Genomic DNA, 19,338 nt, shown 5'->3' with positions numbered 1-19,338 from the left:
CAAACATTCATTTTCAAGACTCTGCATACTGATTGGGTTCAACTTAAATTTGCACCGCTGTTATTTAATTGTTATTTGTGCGTGTCCATCCCATTTTTTTGCCGGTGCGGCGCGCAATATTTCCAAAAATCTTCTATTTTCCTCCGAAATATATATTTTTTTAGATTTTTAGCGACATTCTAAATAAAATAGGTTTTTTGTCATTTTTCTCAAAAATTAACCGTTTTAAAGTTAAGCGATTTAAAACGAATTTTGTGATTTTAAATCGCTTATAACTTTAAAACTGTTATCTTTTGAGAAAGATGATAGGAAACCTATTTTATTTAGAATGTCCCGAAAAATCTAAAAAATATACTTTTCGAAGGAAAATAGGAGATTTTTTGGAAAAAGCGCGCGCCGCACCAGCAGAAAAATCGGATGGACACGCATAATTAACAATTAAATAACAACGGTGTAAATTGAAGTTAGATCCGATCAGTCTACAGAATCTTGAAAACGAATGTTTAAACTACAATGCAAGTACTTGGCAACCTCAAAAATACTAATTTAAATATGAGTTTTTAAGAATTGAAAATGCGTATTATCGCATTTTTCAGATTTTAAATCGCCTATAACTTGAAATTTATCAACTTTTGGAAAAAATCAGAAGATACCTTTATTGTTTAGAATGACCCAGAAAACTTAAAAATATTCTTCGGATCAAAAAAGGTGATCTTTTGTATTTGTTTAAAAATATTGTTTAAACAATTTCTGTCCAAAAATTCCGCCCGGCATCCTTCAGATTTGTCAAAAGGGACATTTTTGAATAGAAATCCACAAAGAAACCGAATCATAATTTTTTTCAGACGGGAGCGGTTTCACCGCATGAACTAAAACGTTATACGTCCTCTGATTGGGTAATTACAATGAGCTGTCAACAAATTGTTCAATATGTCGGTTATTTTATTAATACGTTATAATGGGTAAACAAATTGTGTATATATTAGTTTTTATTGTTGTGAGGACGGAGACAATAAGCAAGTTTATAATAGTAGTGATTTTTTAAATAGTTTTTAAAAGCAACATGTACGTACGTACCTAATTGTAAATGTTTCAGTTTTGTAATAAAAAATTACATACTTATTTGGAAAATGTACCTAGCTAGTAGGTAATGCTTTGATTTACATAATTTGATTACCAACAAAATTTCTACCAATCTTCATCTAATATATTGCTTTTTTAGTCTATGTTTTGTTGTATTTTATTATTTTAATTCCACAAGAATCCAACTTATTTGATTAAACTAAGAAAATAAGCAACTGTCAAAAAAGTTTAAAACGTTTAGTTGCTATATCTTCCCACATCATTTATATGTCTCGGTAGTTAAATTCTGCGTGCAGTGAGTTCAAAATCTAACAATCTGATAGACGCGGGTTCAATCCCAATCCAATTTTTTTTATTTTGTATTATACATTTTATAACTTTAAGTATATTTGTTATATTTTTTTTCAGAAAATACGTATTTTGTTAACATTTTTGTCAACAATTATTATACAGAAATCATTTGTTTATTTCATTTTTTAATGTGTTTGCGTGTGTTTCATTCTTTTACTTTTTTAATTTTTGGTACTGTTTTAATAAAATTTTTTGGAAAGTAGTAAGTATTAAAATTAGTTTAATATTTAAATAAAATATAAATAAACTGTTTAAAGTATATTGATTTTGTTGAAATCATATAATAGAAGTATAACTTTTTACGTGCATACAAATTACACACACATTGTTTTTTATCCTTTTTTGTGTGTAACATTCTTGAATTGTAATAAATTTGAAATTTTGTTTAATACTCAACTGGGAACATCTTAAACTTTTTTAAACGCTTGTTTTCAGGAAAAATCGGTTAATTTTGCACCCTAGTGTAGTAACTTCTACAGATACTAACAGTTTTCTTGATAAAAAGTAAATTTTTAGAATTAATCGCGAAAAACCGTTTAAAAATATGCTTTATTGCCGTTTAACTTGTGAACTTTCAGTGGCGAATAACTCCAGAAATATTGATTAAAAAAACTCTAACGGGCATTTTTGTCTTAGAACTCACTATTCTATCGATTACAATATTTTTTGTGATAAACATTTTCCACCGCCAGTTGGAGTGTTAACGAACGACCCCTAAAAAAGAACATATTTATAGTCCTGTCGCCAGTGGGGGTACAACGGTTTCCTTAATTCAGATGGACTTACCCAAGTTTTTTTATGTATTTTGACCCGTAGAACACGAAGGATGTCGATAAGATTGTTATAAACAAAGAACTTGTGAAATTACATAACAGCGATTTTTCGCAAAAAAAAACATTTTTTTGTATTTTTTGGGTCATTCTAAGCAAAAAATGTTTTTACAAGTTTTTTCGTAGAATGCATAGTTTTCGACATAAACGCGGTTGAACTTTCAAAAAATCGAAAAATTGCAATTTTTGAACCCGAATAACTTTTTATTGAAAAATAAAATAGCAATTCTGCTTACCGCATTTGAAAGTTCAAGTCAAGTTGTATCGGTTTTGATTACTTTCATTGCTAAAAATTAATTTTTTTGTTGTTAAACAAAGCTATAATCACATAATAGTGATTGAAAGATATTTTCAATGCAGTTCTCATTTGAAATCGAACGAGTAGGCGCGCATACAGATAATTTCTACGTAGATTACGTACATTAAAACGCATGCACGGGGCACGGGAAACACTACTATGTGTTTATGGCTTTGTTTAACAAATAAAAACTTGATTTTTAGCAATGCAACTAATCAAAACCCAAAGAATTTGACTTGAACTTTCAAATGCAGTAAGCAGAATTGTTATTTTATTTTTTATTCAAAAGTTATTCGGATTCAAAAATTGGACTTTTTCGATTTTTTTAAAGTTTAACCACGTTTATCTCGAAAACTATGCATCCTACCAAAAAAACTTTTTAGGACCATTTCTTCCTGAGAATCAACCAAAAAATACAAAAAAAAAATGTTTTGTTTTGCGAAAAATTGCTGTTATGTAATTCCTTAAGTTCTTTGTCTATAACAACCTTATCGACATCCGGATCAACTGTTACCCAAAAAATTCGTGTTCTACGGGTCAAAACACATAAAAAAATCTTGGCTAAGTCCATCTGAATTACGGAGACCGTTGTACCCCCCCTGGCGCCAGGACTATTATTCTCATAGGGTATATTTTGATCATTGTGCTATTTTCTACCTACTTTTAAAATTGTAAGAAACTGCGTACAATAAGAAGAATTCCGAGCAGAAAAGAACCGGCATATCCTGGACTATATTAACATATTTAATATTTCTTGATGTTTTTCGTCAAACCAAAATACATATAAACTAGCCCTTTCATTAAAATTATGTAAAATTCGAATATTAATCCATTCAACTTACCCTTACAAGGTCCGTAAGCAGGCTCAACCGGAAGGACCAATCGAGTTTAATGTCGTCCTGTTGAAGAACATCTTGCAAAGACCCCCTGGCACAATATTCTGTGACGAGAGCGGCTCTCGGAGGTTCAGCTAGGCATCCGATGAGAGGATTAAGATTTTCGTGACGTAATCCATGGAGTAAGACGAGCAGTTCGACGGATTTCGCTTTCAACTCGTTACCGCTCCCCATTGATGGAAGTGGTTTCATTTGAACTAGGTCTCCCTGAAAACGAGGTAATGAGGTATATCTATAGTTAGGCATACACAGATCATATACAGGGTGCGGAATTAGTGCGAGAGACAGTAATTAGTCCAATTAGTTGTCGTAAGAGATACGGAAAAATTGTTTAGTTAAAAGTTGGGGCTTAGATAGAACCTTAGTTTATAAATATGTTATAATAGTTATTAAGATACCAAGGGTATTACAAGGATAATACCGCTTAAGGTCAATGGTGTATAGACCGAGGTCCTTCGGCCCGAGGTATATACACTGAGAGAACAATTTCTTTTCTCCTAAAACACTGATTTCTTTGAGCCATCTTTCTTAAAAGTTAACATATCAAATTAACTTATACATACCGGTTTACATATAAAGAAACGAGTTTTTTTAAACACAACTCAATAATTTGTTACAGATAATTTCTTCAATACTAAGAAATGCATTAATGGTTACATTTAATTTTCTTATCCTAAATTTTTTGTTTCTTAAATTGAAAACTACCAATATTTTGCAGTATAAGAAATATAATGTTAAGTTAATCCATATTTATATTTGTGAACAAGAAATTATCTTGCATTCAAATAAATATTTTAAGCCACAAGAAATAATTCTTCAGAAATACCCTCTGTAGTAACTCTAGTTATAAAATAAAAACTTTATCATTAAGCCGAAATTTTACTTGCAAAGAGATTTTATTGCACAAAAGAATTGTGCAGATTAACTATTTATGATTTAATCGTCAGTGTTTGTGAAGATGGCGTGATATTAGTTCATGTTCCTATAGATGGATTTTGGATTTGTTGGTGTTCTTTAAAAATTAACGGATATTTTAAAGGTACGTACATATAAAGGTATTAAATAAAAGTAAATAATTGAGTAACTTGTAACGTTACAAACGGCACATCTTTGATATTTTATTTTTAAATAATTATTTTGCTTTATTTTCTTTAATATTTCATTAGTAATAATTTTCTTCTATTTTACCAGTTTTCTTCGTTAAAAACTCGTTGGCGCCCTCTTTGATTATTCTCTTTTATTATCCTCTTTTATTACCCTCTTTTATTATCCTCTTTTATTATCTTTTATTTAATATATCCCTTTTTATTTAAATCATCAACTGAACATACTGAACGTACCCCAAACATTCTTACTCTGTAAGTATCTGTTTTTCAATACGGAACATGCCCGCCACTGCCTATGTCGCACTGTCATGAAAGTGTCACTTCATCCCTACTCGCTCACACAAAATCCAAGTGGAAGGGAAAAATAAATCTATTTAAAGAGATGGGCCTATAAGGCCCTATCTATTTCCAGACTTTCATTCTCTTGGGGTGAGTTCTTATTCTTATCATATTAATTGCAATCATATCATTTTTACGTATTTAACCTAACCTCCAATGTCAGAACATGTGTTCTGATATTTTAGTTTTAAATATATCTTTTTAATTTACATATATGCACGTTTAGTAATCAAAATTTTAATTATTCTTCTTGTATAAATTCCATTTAATTTACCCTTGCTATTTATTATTTTGGGATACTATTTGGCAAAGGTACAATGTGGGTATTAACTTCTTGATTGTTGATATGTGTTTTACTGTTACAGTTTTTGGATAAGGTCACCGTCCTCCCTCTGGGAGCTTCAAAAAAGCCTATCGCCGGCGATGACACTAAGGCTGATAACAATGGGATCATGACATCTAGACAGGAGCACACAACATCCAAGTACGACACCACCAAGACCGTAGCTGTACTGACCTAGGGCCACAACATCTGCCCAGGTCAAGAGAAGTCCACAGCAGTACCATTCCACATCAAGAAGTTACCATCAGCTACCAAAAGCCATAAGTATAATCCACAATTATTGTTAGTTTTTGGCAAGAATTTGAATATATTTGTTAATGCAATTTACTAAGTCACATTTTTATTATATCTTTATGAACAATAAACATGATTAGTTAGAAATAATATTTTGTTTGCTTCCATTCCAAATTTTCATAGTTCATATCTAAGATTAGGACAAAACGAACACACACCTGAGTGACTGAGCTAAGCTAAGGGTGTAACGATGGCTATCTTAGATGATTGAGGTAATATTTTCGAATATTATTTCAATTAGCTGGGGTAATCCATCATTTATTTCGTTTCAAATTTAAGATGTAATAATAATATTGTTGCATATCCGAATGGTTATAAAAGAAACATAATATGCAATATTTTTATATGCTTTTTAGGTATAATTATGGACAATTCTGAAAGAAAGGAGCTTATTATCCTAACTGGGAAATAAGCCACAATTTAAAGCTGGGACAGAATGACAGACATAATATATAGCTTCAGAACAATACTAAGAAAGGAGCTATTAACCAACTGCGGGGCCTTTCAGAAATGGTAGAACTTTATACATGTAAGTACCTTTTTAAAAATTTGTATACTTATGTATCAACTATAAAAAGTTTCTTGAATGTATCGTCTTCTATAAAAATATAGAATGCAGCGCTATATAAAACATGGCGGGTGCAACACTGAGGATGTTTCCTGTTCATTTATTTGTGATAAAGAAAGCAGTTAGCCTAAAAGAAATATTTTAATGGTTAAGAAATTTTATTGCCGAAAACCGTGAATTAGTTAATATGTATTAAATGACTTAAGATGTAAACTCATAACACTTTCCCGTAATAAAATTTCTTAATTATTAGGTACGCTTTGTCTTTTAGATTATAAAAATAAAGGAAATTACATATTATTATGTCTGCTTCAATGTTTTACATTGGTTTAATTTTCCCTCTTGTTTTAGCTAAACAATGTTTATTGTGTGACTTAATATTATACAGATAAATAATTAATATTTCATTAACAAAAAGAAAAAAAATAAATAAAGATGTGTAGGTTAAATAATGCCATGTTTGAACTAAATATGATTGATTAATATTAGTATTAATAGTTCTTATTAGGAGCCGTGTATTTTTTTATATTACCTAAATTTGTCGAAATAACTATCTATATCTTTATAAAAAAATTTATTAAAATAAGTTTACTTTTTCTACATAACGATTTTGTTTTAGTGAAGTGCTGACATACAAAGTGCTTTAACAAAAGAAGGAAACATTGAGGAAGTTGGATTTGCTTCTCCATCCTTTTAGTGTTCTGTAGAAGCCAGTGTTTTAACAGTGAAGAAAATATTTGAATGTAATAATACCGTTTTATATCTTGTTTTTATTAATAAATAATGATTTTACCTTAACACAATGATTTATTTCGTCGTAGGTAATATCACTTGATTTTCACGAAATATTAACTTAATTCTAAATATTCAATAGTAAGATAATAATATTCCTTACTAAGAAATATTATTGCTCAGCAAGAATAGTTTTATAATGTCAAGAAAATACATTCTTATGACTAATAAAATCAATTAACATCAAGTGTAATTTCCTTCTGATAAATGGATTTGAAATTGGCCAGAAAGTGATAGTTCAATCATGTATAAGATATATTTATTTGGCTATAGTAAACTTTATTTGAAATATTTTAGAAAATTATATATTACTACATACAAAGATATATTTCTTAGGCAATATGCCAAGTCGATATTTCTTAAATATAAATAAAGTTTCTTTATGTCAAGAATTTTTTTCTCTCGGTGTACGTTGACCGAAAGCGTTATTATTATAATACCCGTGGTGCCTTCAATTTTTATCAATAATTTTTCTTTATGTGCAAAAAATTTGAATGAATTTTGAATGAATTAGTTTTCAAATAAGTAAATTTACCAGAAATAGTCGTAACGTAATTGTGGTAACCATAGTTTTACTTGTCAACTTGACAGTATTTAATTCGTTATTTAAATTTAATAGGCCCTAGGGCGTTATTTTTCAATAACACGCCCTTGGGCGTTATATTGTACTTAATATACTTCAAAATAATGTCATCATTTGTCAAATAATAGACCAGTCGGACATTAACATATTTATAAACATAATACAGGGAACCTACATTGACAGACTGGAATAAACTTTTCTTTTCTTTTTAATGGAACGTACTATATATTTTTACATTTTTGAATTCTTCTCGATGTTTTCGTTCTTGAAATATGAGGTTTTGTAATGTTATACAAAGTAGTTTAAAAGATAATTAAGTACGTATTTTGTGAATTTCGTAGCAACATTCACACCTTGTAAAATTGTAGTGTTTCGACACACAAAAATTTATTTATGTTCAAATGTTTAACTTTAGTATAAAGAGTTGGTTGAATCTCAGTTTGAGTATTTTTTGAGTTTTCTTAAATGGAACACCCTGTATTTTAGTATTGTAGTGAAATGATATTTTTTGGTACTTTTTTATTTCTTAAACAGGCCCAATACCTAATTGCTTTATTGTGTGAGTTATTCGTGATTTTTTAAGCCAAACATTAATATTTGCAACAACAATGACGTGGATTTTATTAGGTTAGCCGTGAAAATATTTAATCAAAAATATTTTTCGAAAAAAAAAACACTTATTAATCTACACCATAGACATATAATGACCATAGGCAAAATGTGAAGGTCAACACCTTCAATTTCGAAAGAGTACAACGTTTTAAGTATCTGGGGGCTGTAATCAGAGCTGACAACGATATTACTGAAGAAATAAAAGACAGAATCCAATCGACAAATCGCTGTCTATTCGCACTGAATAAGCTTATAAAATCAAAAAATCTTCAAAAAAAGTCCCAAGATCAAAATCTATAAATGCATCGTTAGACCTGTACTGACACATGGATGCAAAAGGTGGACCATGACAAAAAAAAAAACGAAGAAAATCTCAGTCGTTTTGAACGAAAAATACTTAGAAAATATCATGTTCCATGCATGTTGGTGATTCGTTGTACATAACCACGACATACTTGATTCTAATTATTGTTAAAACTTACAAATTAGGAAATCTTTAAACATTTAAAAAAATGAAGGGATATATGTATAGGAAACTGTAATAGAGATTGAAAGCTAAAAAAAAATTTTCCACACGAGAGAGTAGTAACAGAAAGGGTGTTTCATTTAAAATAAGTACGTTTTACAGCTTGAACTTGTTAACAGAACAATCTAATATTTTGACCACCCTATACAAAGATAGGTATAGGAAACCCTAATATAGATTGGAAGCTAAGTAAATTTTCCACACGATAGACTAATAAAATATAGGGTGTTTCACTTAAAATAAGTACGTTATTACAGCTTGAATGTATTAATAGAACAATCTGACATTTTGACCACTCGGTACAAAAATTTGCTACAATAAACATCTGAGTTTATTTAAAGATAATGAGTAGTCTCTTATAAAGATCTAAGAAAAAATTGGTAATCGATTCTTAGATTCGTAGATATTATTTTTTTCTAAAACCTTATAAAAATCCAAATAAATCAAAACTTTTTGTATTTAGGTATAGCGAACTTCAAAATTGTTATCAGATATAGGGTATTCCATAAAAAAGATACTTTGATAGGTACCTACACCACTCTTTTTTGGAGCACCCTGTATAATTCACATTAATTTTAGATTGTAGTGTTATGTTATGACCTTGTATATATCTGTGAAGAATTTTTTTTAACATCAAGTCGTTTTCGTTACTGGGACCGAAGCGAATAAGATGAACCACCCTGTATAATGCGAGTAAATAGTACAAAATACAAAAAGGTAAGGAGTACTCGCAAAGAGAACACAAAAAAAGGAAATGGAGCATAACTAATCGAAAAGAACTGAGGGAGACCAATGTACAGCAGTGGAGCCGATTGGCCAATTGATTATCTAAGTGAAGTTACTTTTTTTACTTGAAATATACTTTGATTTTGATTGATAACTATGTGGTTTACAGTATAATGTAGTTTAATCGTTGAACATAATTTATCGTATAATCAGATGAAAATGTTATAACGAGCATACGTCAAGAAAATAGTGGAAGGCAGAACGAGACGTATTACAAAAGTATATTTCATGTAAAGTGACATCATTTCATATTATTCTTGCTTGGTGGGATTCTCGTCAAATTTAAAATGAAGAGGCATCAACCACACGCTGAAGCGAGGGAATTTAAATCGAAAAATAATGTGAATTCTATGAGCTATTAGGATTTTAAATAACTTTCAAGATCATGAAAAATGACGACTTACTTTATATATCGGAAAGCTGTAGATAAGATTGGGCTAAGAGGTGCAAGATCTATATTTAAATTAGTAAAATTTTGATATATTTTTAGTAATTTCACAATTCACTGATTTGGATATTTTTTTGAGTTTTAGTTTATAGTTTTTCATAGAAATCATAGGATAGAAACCGCAAGAAATGCGTTTGTGAAAATAAGAATAATCCTCTGCAACAAAAACCTTAACTTAGAACTGAGAGTTAGAGCTTTGAGATGCTACGTGTTCCCGATTTTGCAATATGGTCTTGAAAGCTGGACATTAAAGCAAGGATACATAAATAAACTACAGTCATTTGAAATGTGGTGTTACAGAAAGATGCTTAAAATAGCGTGGACACAGAAGAAAACAAACACAGAAGTATTGCGAGAAATGGGCAAAGAATGCGAAGTAATAAACACAATATAAGTAAGAAAGTTACAATATCTGGGAAACGTAATGAGGGGACAGCGATATGAAATGCTAAGACTGATAATACAGGGAAAGATAAGAGGTGGAACGAGTATAGGAAGAAGGAGAGTGCAATGGTTGAAGAATTTAAGAGACTGGTTTAAATGCAGTTCTATATGATTCAGAGCAGCGAGAGATAGAGTAAAGATAGTGATGATGATATCTAACTTCCGATTAGCAGACGGTACTTAAAGAAGAAGATAGGAATCATGGGTCAAGACATTGTGCACCTGTAAAGCATTGGGTGCATGCTAGACCGTCCCTCACTACAGGGTGTAACAGAAATGCAGGTCATACATTAAATCGCATATCTGGGACCAAAAATAGTTCGAGTGAACCTAACTTACCTTAGTACAAATGTGCATATAAAAAAAGTTACAGCGCTGTATAAAGTTACAAAATGAAAATAATTTTTTTTCAATATATCGAAAACTAGTAGAGATTTTTTATTGAAAATGGACATGTGGCATTCAAATAACAGGAACATTAAAAAAAATAACAGTAATTTTGTACACCCCATATAAATTGTATGTGGTTCTGTTCCCTTAGACCCCCCAAACTTTTGTGTACCTTCCAATTAAATTATTATTGTGGTACCGTTATACCAATACTTTTTTGGTACAATCAATATCTTGGTACCAATATTTTTAAAAGTTTTTTGCCTCTTATTATTTTTTTAATAAGCCAGTTTTTATCGAGATGCTGTTTATTTTTTCATATGCTTGTATAAAAATTTTATGAGAGTTTTGTTCCTTTAAACCCCGAAACTTTTTTGTACGTTGTGTACGTTCCAATTAAACTAAGTATTATTGTGGTATGACCATTAGTTAACCACAGTGTTTTTAAAACATTTGCCTCCTAGTATTTTTTCAATAAGCCACCATTTATCGATATGTGGTTTATTTTTAATATGTTTCAAAATATACCTTAAAATGTAAATTAAAAATAAATTTTCAGGTTAACAGGTCTATATAGCCGCACTTGACCAAATATTATGTAAAAATATGTGGCGGATTCGACAAATATTCAAAATATCTCGATAAACAGTGGCTTATCGAAAAATTACTAAGAGGCAAAAAAGTTTTAAAAACATTGTGTTTAACTAATGGTGTCACAAAAATAATTTACTTGGCACGTACACAAAAGTTTTGGAGGGTTTAGAGAACAACTACACCCATAAAATTTTTATGGGGTGCACAAATTTTACTATATTTTTTTTTAAGATATGCCTGCCATAAGAATGCTACATGTCCATTTTCAATAAAAAAATCTATAATAGTTTTCGTTACATTGGAAAAAATGGATTTTCATTTTGTAACTTCAAAGGACTGTAACTTTTTTTATGTGCATATTTGTACCAAGGTTCAGTCGATCTATTTTTAGTCCCAGAATATGTGATTTAATTTATGACCTGCAATTTTGTTACACCCTGTATATGTAAGGATGAACGTTTCTAGGAAGAACCTTTTGGCTAACAAATGTCCTCAACGACGAATATTAACGAAGAGTTGGTTTGACCGAGTCACAAATGAAGAAGAATTACAAGGAATACACACAAAGTCTGAAGTAATACTTAATAAAAAAGAAAAAAAATAATACTTGGGCCATCTAATGGGAGAAGAACAACTTAAAATAATCTGCTATGGAGACGACGCAATACTAATCTCTCAAAGTGAAGATGATTTACAACGTATGCTGCACAAATTTAATATACTCGCTAGAAAATTTAACATGTTAATTTCCAAAAAAAAGTCTAAATGCATGGTTATAACAGCAGGTCTAATAAGGTGTAAATTAGAGCTGGAGGGTCAAATAATAGAACAAGTCATGGAGTTTAAATATCTAGGCATCACACTATTTAGCTACGGAAAGCTCGAAACATAAGTGGAAGATCAGGTGAATAAAGCAAACAAAGCCGCAGGTTGCCTGAATGAAACAGTATGGAGAAATAAAAACATCAGAAAAGAAGTGAAAGGCAGAATATATAAAACAGTCATCAGACCAATAATGACATCCTCGAGAGAAATACGACCTGATACAGAAAGGACAAAAAGGACGCTAGAAACAGCAGAGATATAAACAATGCGAAAAATCGATGGTAAGACACTGTGGGATAGAGCTAGAAGTGCAGATATACGGCGGAGATGCAAGGTAAACAACATTAATAACTGAATGAAAAACAGAAAAGTAGAATGGAACGACCACAGAAGCTAAATGACAACAAATAGAGTAGGAAGGACGGCGACAGACGGTTCCCCAATAGGAAGACGATCAGTGGGTAGACCACGAAAAAGATGGAATGACAACTTACTGGAGGCATATTGAAAAACCGAGTCATGTCTACATAAAAAAAGAAGAAGAAGCCATATAATGCGTACTCACATTATATCTCACTCGAGGATCCACTATGAGCTGCTTGGCTAAATTCGGGCTGGAGCTGGTCCTTGCAGGTGTAATCATAGAAGCACCACCGGACCCTTGTAGCAAATCCGGTTTTTCTACTTCTGGTCCACCAAATTCTTGCAGTTGCTGCAGCCAACAGCAGAGCATTGCTTCAATTCCCTCATCTACCTATAACAAAATACAAAACTGTGAGTTTATTACAAACATCATATTATTTATCTACAGAACGGCATACTTTTTGCAAACAACTAAACCTTATTTATGTTATTTACGTCAGTCATAACTTTTGTTGTAATTTTGTGTAATAATATCAATGAATAGTTCAATATTTGGTGTAGGTAAACTTGAAAGTGGAAAAAAACCTCCACCAAATTATAAAAAATGCCATATTGACGTTAATTCTTTGTAACTGACTGTGAGTAAAAATTAAACTAATTTAAATATTTGGCAGACTTCTTCTTCTTCGGGTGCCTGTGCGTTCAGAACGTTGGCGATTTCAATATATCTTTGAAATTTACCTTAAATAGGCAATTTGGTTTTGTGTTGATTCAGAGGCGGACAAGCATCTGTACTGACGACGGTGATACCAGAAACAGCGCTGTCTGCAGAATGTGACTTGTTAGTATGGTATAACTAGACCCCAACCCCAGACACCCAAAGTGAAAGTTATCCTAAAACACCAAATTGTTCTATATGGTCCACATGATGTTCAGAAAAAAGTCACACTATTTTGAGCGTCTGGTTTGGAGGAGAGGGGGAGAAATCGGCAAATTCGTAGTTTTTTACGTTTTTCGTCAATATTTCTAAAACTATGCGGTTTAGCATGAACATCCTTCTATACAAAAATGTTCTACATTAAATTTGAAATAAAAAAGGCTTTATGCATAGTCCTTATAAAATGAACGGTTCCAAAGTTACGGAGGTAGTATAGTATAATTGGTCCAAAAAAGGCCTAACCCACACATCTAAAGTAATAGTTTTCCTCCAACAACAAATTGTTCTATATGGTCCACATATTGTTCAGTAAAAAGTTACATCATTTTGAGTGGCCAATTTGGGGGGGGGGAGATGGGGGGAGGGGGAGGAGTCGGTAAATTAGTAGTTCTTTTACATTTTTCGTCAATAGTTCTAAAACTATGCTTTAGCGTAAACAATGTTCTATACAAAAATGTCCTACATAAAATTTAAAACAGAAAAGTCCTAGACATACCTACCTAATTGTTATAAAATCAACGGTTCCAGAGTTACGGAGGGTGAAAAATGAAGGTTTTCAATACTTTTTACACTTTTTGGGCAATTTATAATATTATTACTGATGACAGAAATTTTCTTTAACAGGATTGTGGTTTGTAAATAAAATTTGCTATTTCAGTGGCTGATGGTACGTTAGTGATAAGCCCTTGAAGAAACGTCAACCTCACCCCCCAAAATCATCATAAATTGTCCAAATAATATAAAAAGTATTGAAAACCTCCACTTTTCATCCTCCGTAACTCTAGAACCGTTGATTTTATAACAATTATGCATCGGACCTTTTTTCTTAATTTTATGTAGAACATTTTTGTATAGAACATTGTTTACTCTAAAGCATAGTTTTAGAAATATTAATGAAAAACTTAAAAAAACTACTAATTTACCAACTTCTCCCTCATCTCCCCCCCACAAACCGGGCGCTCAAAATGGTGTAACTTTTTACTGAACAAGATGTGGACCATATAGATCAATTTGCTGTTGGAGGAAAACTTTACTTTGGATGTCTGGGTTAGGCCTTTTTTTGGACCAATTATAGTCCAGGGTAATAAGGTTTTTCCATGACACTTGAACAGCCAGGGTACTGAAGCGCTTTTTCGACAGGTAATACCTATAAGAGCAAATTGTAACTATTTCCTGCGTAGGATCTGGCGGCCATTTTTATTTATAAACCATTAATTGTCAAAAAACGGCATTTTTCACTTTTTTTTCAAATCAATGGAAAACAGGAAAACTTTTGGTTTTCTTAGTACAAATATCTTCGAGATTACGGAAAAAGCTTTAAAATGACGTTTTACAAAGTTTGATATACTCATTTATTGTTAATATAATTGCGAAAAAAGTCGGAATTGCAAAAAAAATATTTTCGCAGTAACTGTTGTAAGAACGAGTGTACAGCTTTGAAATTTTTGTCAAATAAGGGCTCTTTGGTGCTTAATATGTGGTAAAAATTTCAAAGCGAATCATTCAATTGTTTAAATTTTATTCAAATTGTTTATCCCAGAGAGCATTTTTTTGCAAATACATAAGTCAGAAGAAAATAACGTTAGAACCATTCCACAGGTGTCAAATGAAAGAACATGAGCTATATTTTCAACTTGGTTTAAAAAGTGAATAATAAATGCATTTATTAGTAATAAATAATTATGCAAATTATCGTAAATCTTTCTTTATAAACTTTTTATTTTGTTATATAAGAAATTATACATATTTATTAAAAATTTTTATCAATTATGATATACATAATATTACTTGGTAGTTGTGCACTTAAAACAGGGTAAAAAAGTTAATTTTTTTGGAAAAAGTTATTCAAAAGTTTTATAAAGAAAAATTGACGATAATTTTGCATAATTATTTATTACTAATAAATGAATTTTTTATTCACTTTTTTAAACCATGTTGAAAATGTAGCTCATGCTCTTTCATTTGACACCTGTGGAATAGTTCTATGGTCATTTTTTTCTGACTTATGTTATTGCAAAAAAATTCTCTCTGGGATAAACAATTTAAATAAAATTTAAACAATTGAATGAATCGCTTTGAAATTTTTATCATATATTAGGCACCAAAGAACCCTCACTTGACAAAAATTTCAAAGCTATACACTAATTTTTACAACAGTTATTGAGAAAATATTTTTTTTGCAAGTCTGACCTTTTTTCGCAATTATATTAACAATAAATGCGTATATCAAACGTTGTAATACGTCGTTTTAAAGATTTTTCCATAATCTCGAAGATATTTGTACTAAAAAAATCATAAGCTTCACTGTTTTCCGTTGATTTGAAAAAAAGGGGAAAATGCCATTTTTTGACAGTTACTTGTTTATAAATATAAATGGCCGCCAGATCCTACGCAGAAAATAGTTATAATTTGTTTCTATAGGTATTGCCTGTCCAAAAAACGCTTCAGTACCCTGGCTGCCGAAGTGTCATGAACAGGGTATATTTTTGTCTTATTACCCTGGCCTATTATACTATACTACCTCCATAACTTTGGAACCGTTTATTTTATAAGGATTATGAATACGGCCTTTTTTATCTCAAATTTAATGTAGAATATTTTTGTATAGAAGGTTGTTCATGCTAAACCGCTTAGTTTTAGAAATATTGACGATAAACCTAAAAAAACTACGAATTTACGGATTTCTCCCCCTGTCCCTCCCAAACCAGATGCTCAAAATGGTGTGATTTTTTTCTGAACATTATGTGGACCATAGCGAACAATTTGGTGTTGGAGGATGACTTTTACTTTAGATGTCTGGGTTATGCCATTATTTGAATCAATTGTATCATAATATAATCTCTGAAGTGAAATAAAACACAAATTGACTTTTACATTCACTTTAGAATTTTTATAGTAAATTACATAAAAGTAGAAACCTTTTAATATGACAAAGAAGTAGCATTCAATACATTTAATTTGATACTATGAAAGCAACTAGATGTAAAACGTTCTAAAGGCCTAGTAATTATTTCATGCAAATAATAATTACAGAAATGCATTGTGAAAACATCCTTTTCAAGTCTGTTACACAGTAAAGTGCATTCAATCTTTTATTTCTTGTTGCTGCATTAAATTATAAAAGAATGGAAACCAATTTTCTAAACTTACCTTTTTTGCAAAGTTTGACTTCGCTTATAAAAGCTACGCTCTCTCTGATATGCAATATAAAGGTAGTTATCCTAATGAAAACTAGTCGGGGAAATTAGAGCAGAAAGATATGGAAGTCCTAAGTGGACTTAAATGTTTAATTGTCTAATTATAAAAAATCTTCGTGTAGTTTGTCCAGCTGTGACGTTCAGTGCTTTCAGGACAACAGCCTCAGTAAAACACAGGGTAAAATAAAATAAATATATTGAGGATATTTATATACAGTTTAAACTTAAAATAATAAAATATAATATCATTGTACTTTCACCCCATTCCGCAGAAAGCTCTTTTGGCGGACGTCTGCAAAAGAAAAATAAAATTATTTTATTTACTACTATCAAAAGAAAATGCACTTGATAAAATACAAGAAGCAATTACGCACCTCCTTACACTTCTCTCCAGTATAGTCACAAACACTCCCACAATCAAAATATTAATAACTATACAGACACCCATACAACTCCGAATCGTAGATGGTGGTAACCTTTCACTCCACGGCTACACGGATCCTGTTCAATTACGAGCGCCGCATCTCTTCATTACACCCACAAGTTTGCGTTCCACAACCCAGATTTGCCTACCTGTTCAATACAATGGTTAGCCAGGGAAACTAGAGCTGGGTCACCGCAAGACCTTCTTCGTTTCTCTCTTGAAATACACTCTCGGCTGTTCTACTTGGATGCCTCTGAGTAGAAGTGGAAATGAGTGAGGTTGCGTTGGTATCAAAGCGTGTGCGGTTCTCTGCTGGTGATCTGCTTAACGCCAGGCTGAAGGCATATCTTTACATAGTCAAGTTAGAGGAAAAAACGGCCTACGGCAAACTACCCCTTTTACCATTTTAATCTGTAGGAGAGTCAATAACTTTTAAAACTTTTCTTCAAAATTGTAAAGAGTAAAATTGTTGCAAATGTGATTTTCTACAATTTCTTCTCTAGAAATTCTTTCATTTAATAATACCAATGGCATTCTAGACCAGACGGACTAGGGAAATAGGAGTATAGATGGCGAGAATTTGGAACTGGAAGAAGAGAAGGAAAATCGTAGTAAAGTACCAATCTCTATTACACAATATCGTTACAGTAAGTAACGTAAGTATACACGTTAGATGAAGAATGGTATAGGGAATGGGAGAGACTATATGGAATTGGAGAGACCTAACCACAGGGTCGTAATGGTAGACGTCGACATAGATGAAGGTTTGGACCAATGGGACACGCCCAGCGTCAAGGGGACACATGGCAAGGAAATAGACAATAGTGGACAAAATGTGTAATGGTGAGTAACTTTTTAACTATTTTTTAAATTGCATATACAGTCTCACAGATATGAATATATTTTTTTAAATAATATAAATATAATCGTTTAAAAAGAACTAGAATTATTAATTATTACTTAAATATAATTAAATTAGTTAAAATTTTTCATATATTATTAAGTTTTAGAAGTATTTCCCCATATCCAATAATTTAGAAAAATTTTTTTAATTACATATCATATGTAGATAATCTTAATCGATAGTTTTATTTTAATACAAATATAGCAATTCTTATATTATACCGTAGGAAATATATATTAAAAGAATTATTTTAAACATACGAGTACGTAAATAAGTTTATTTTGATTTGATGTATTTGATAGAGAAGGACAAGTTATTAAGGATAAGTTAAAGAATATTTAACGACAAAACGATATTGGAAAAATCAATTATTTGAAGAGAATTTTGTACTACTGTAGGTACTATTTAAGAAGAATACTTTGTATTGCTTCAAATAACATAATTATAAGTATAATATACAATAACTTTAAATTTCTATATAATAAATATATTTATTTAATTCAACTGTGGTCATGTAAGACTGTATTTCAATTAGAGAAATAGAGATTATTCAGAAACCGAAGTGGTTAGAGTAGGGACACCCTTCTCACAAACTTTGGCGCACGGTAAACTAGCGTTCGGAGAAGTGCACGGTTGAGTTATTTTAATATGATTCTATAACTAATAGACCAACTGAAATTTTACAAATTGGACATGAAGGAAGAATAATTAGGCTATCTTATGTTTATAATAAAAATTAAAAAAAATGTATGGGCATAAGTACGGTGTGGGCGGAAAGTGAGACTTACATGAGTTTTGTTTAAAAATTATTTAAAAATGTGTATCTAATACAATTTTTCTTATAGAGCTCTCAATTTTACACAACTTACCTATCAAACATCTTAGTAAACAATCTTTCATACAAAAAAAATCTCAAAAATGTAATTCAAAAAATATGACGTCTCCAAAATGTAATTTTTGAAAACTTCGTAGTTTTACCATAATTTTAAGACGGAATTACTCAAGTTTGAACAGATCTATTACAATTTTATAGGTGCTTTTTTAAAGCTTGAGATGTAGTCTTTAAAATCTTTAAAATGCACTAAATTATTTTACTTTAGAAGTGAAATAAACTATTTCTCTTTGAGAAAATTAAGAAAGATAACAAAAATGTAATACAAAAACCAAAAATTACCAGCTAAAAAATGTTTATACAAAGTGATCAAAACTTTTTTCTGTAAAACTTACCTAACACATTTAATAATAAAGCTTCAACAATAATAAATGTTTAACAAAAAATTTTTTTTAGCTCGTATACAGTATGTCTGCGTAACTTGAAACCTATTAATAACTTTTTTATTATCAGTATTACGAAAAAAAGTTATTCTTTATAAAATACTCTGCAACATATGTAGTCTAAGACGCA

At 30.8% G+C, this 19,338-nt stretch overlaps 1 protein-coding gene across 1 annotated transcript in view; it reads right to left on the bottom strand.

Moving 5' to 3' along the window:
• The window catches only part of LOC114348418 (retinal guanylyl cyclase 2), a 368,770-nt gene that overhangs the window by 252,211 nt on the left and 97,221 nt on the right, over positions 1-19,338 (bottom strand). The window contains exons 2-3 of the mRNA XM_028298999.2: positions 12,674-12,862; positions 3,405-3,665 (exon numbers count right to left, since the gene is read on the bottom strand). Coding sequence (XP_028154800.2) covers positions 3,405-3,665; positions 12,674-12,862 — 450 coding nt within the window. The remainder of the gene's footprint in view (positions 1-3,404; positions 3,666-12,673; positions 12,863-19,338) is intronic.

Source organism: Diabrotica virgifera, chromosome 2 (genome assembly GCF_917563875.1).
Source record: "Diabrotica virgifera virgifera chromosome 2, PGI_DIABVI_V3a".
Classification (NCBI taxonomy): domain Eukaryota; kingdom Metazoa; phylum Arthropoda; class Insecta; order Coleoptera; family Chrysomelidae; genus Diabrotica; species Diabrotica virgifera.
This window is presented reverse-complemented; position numbering and strand designations above follow the sequence as displayed.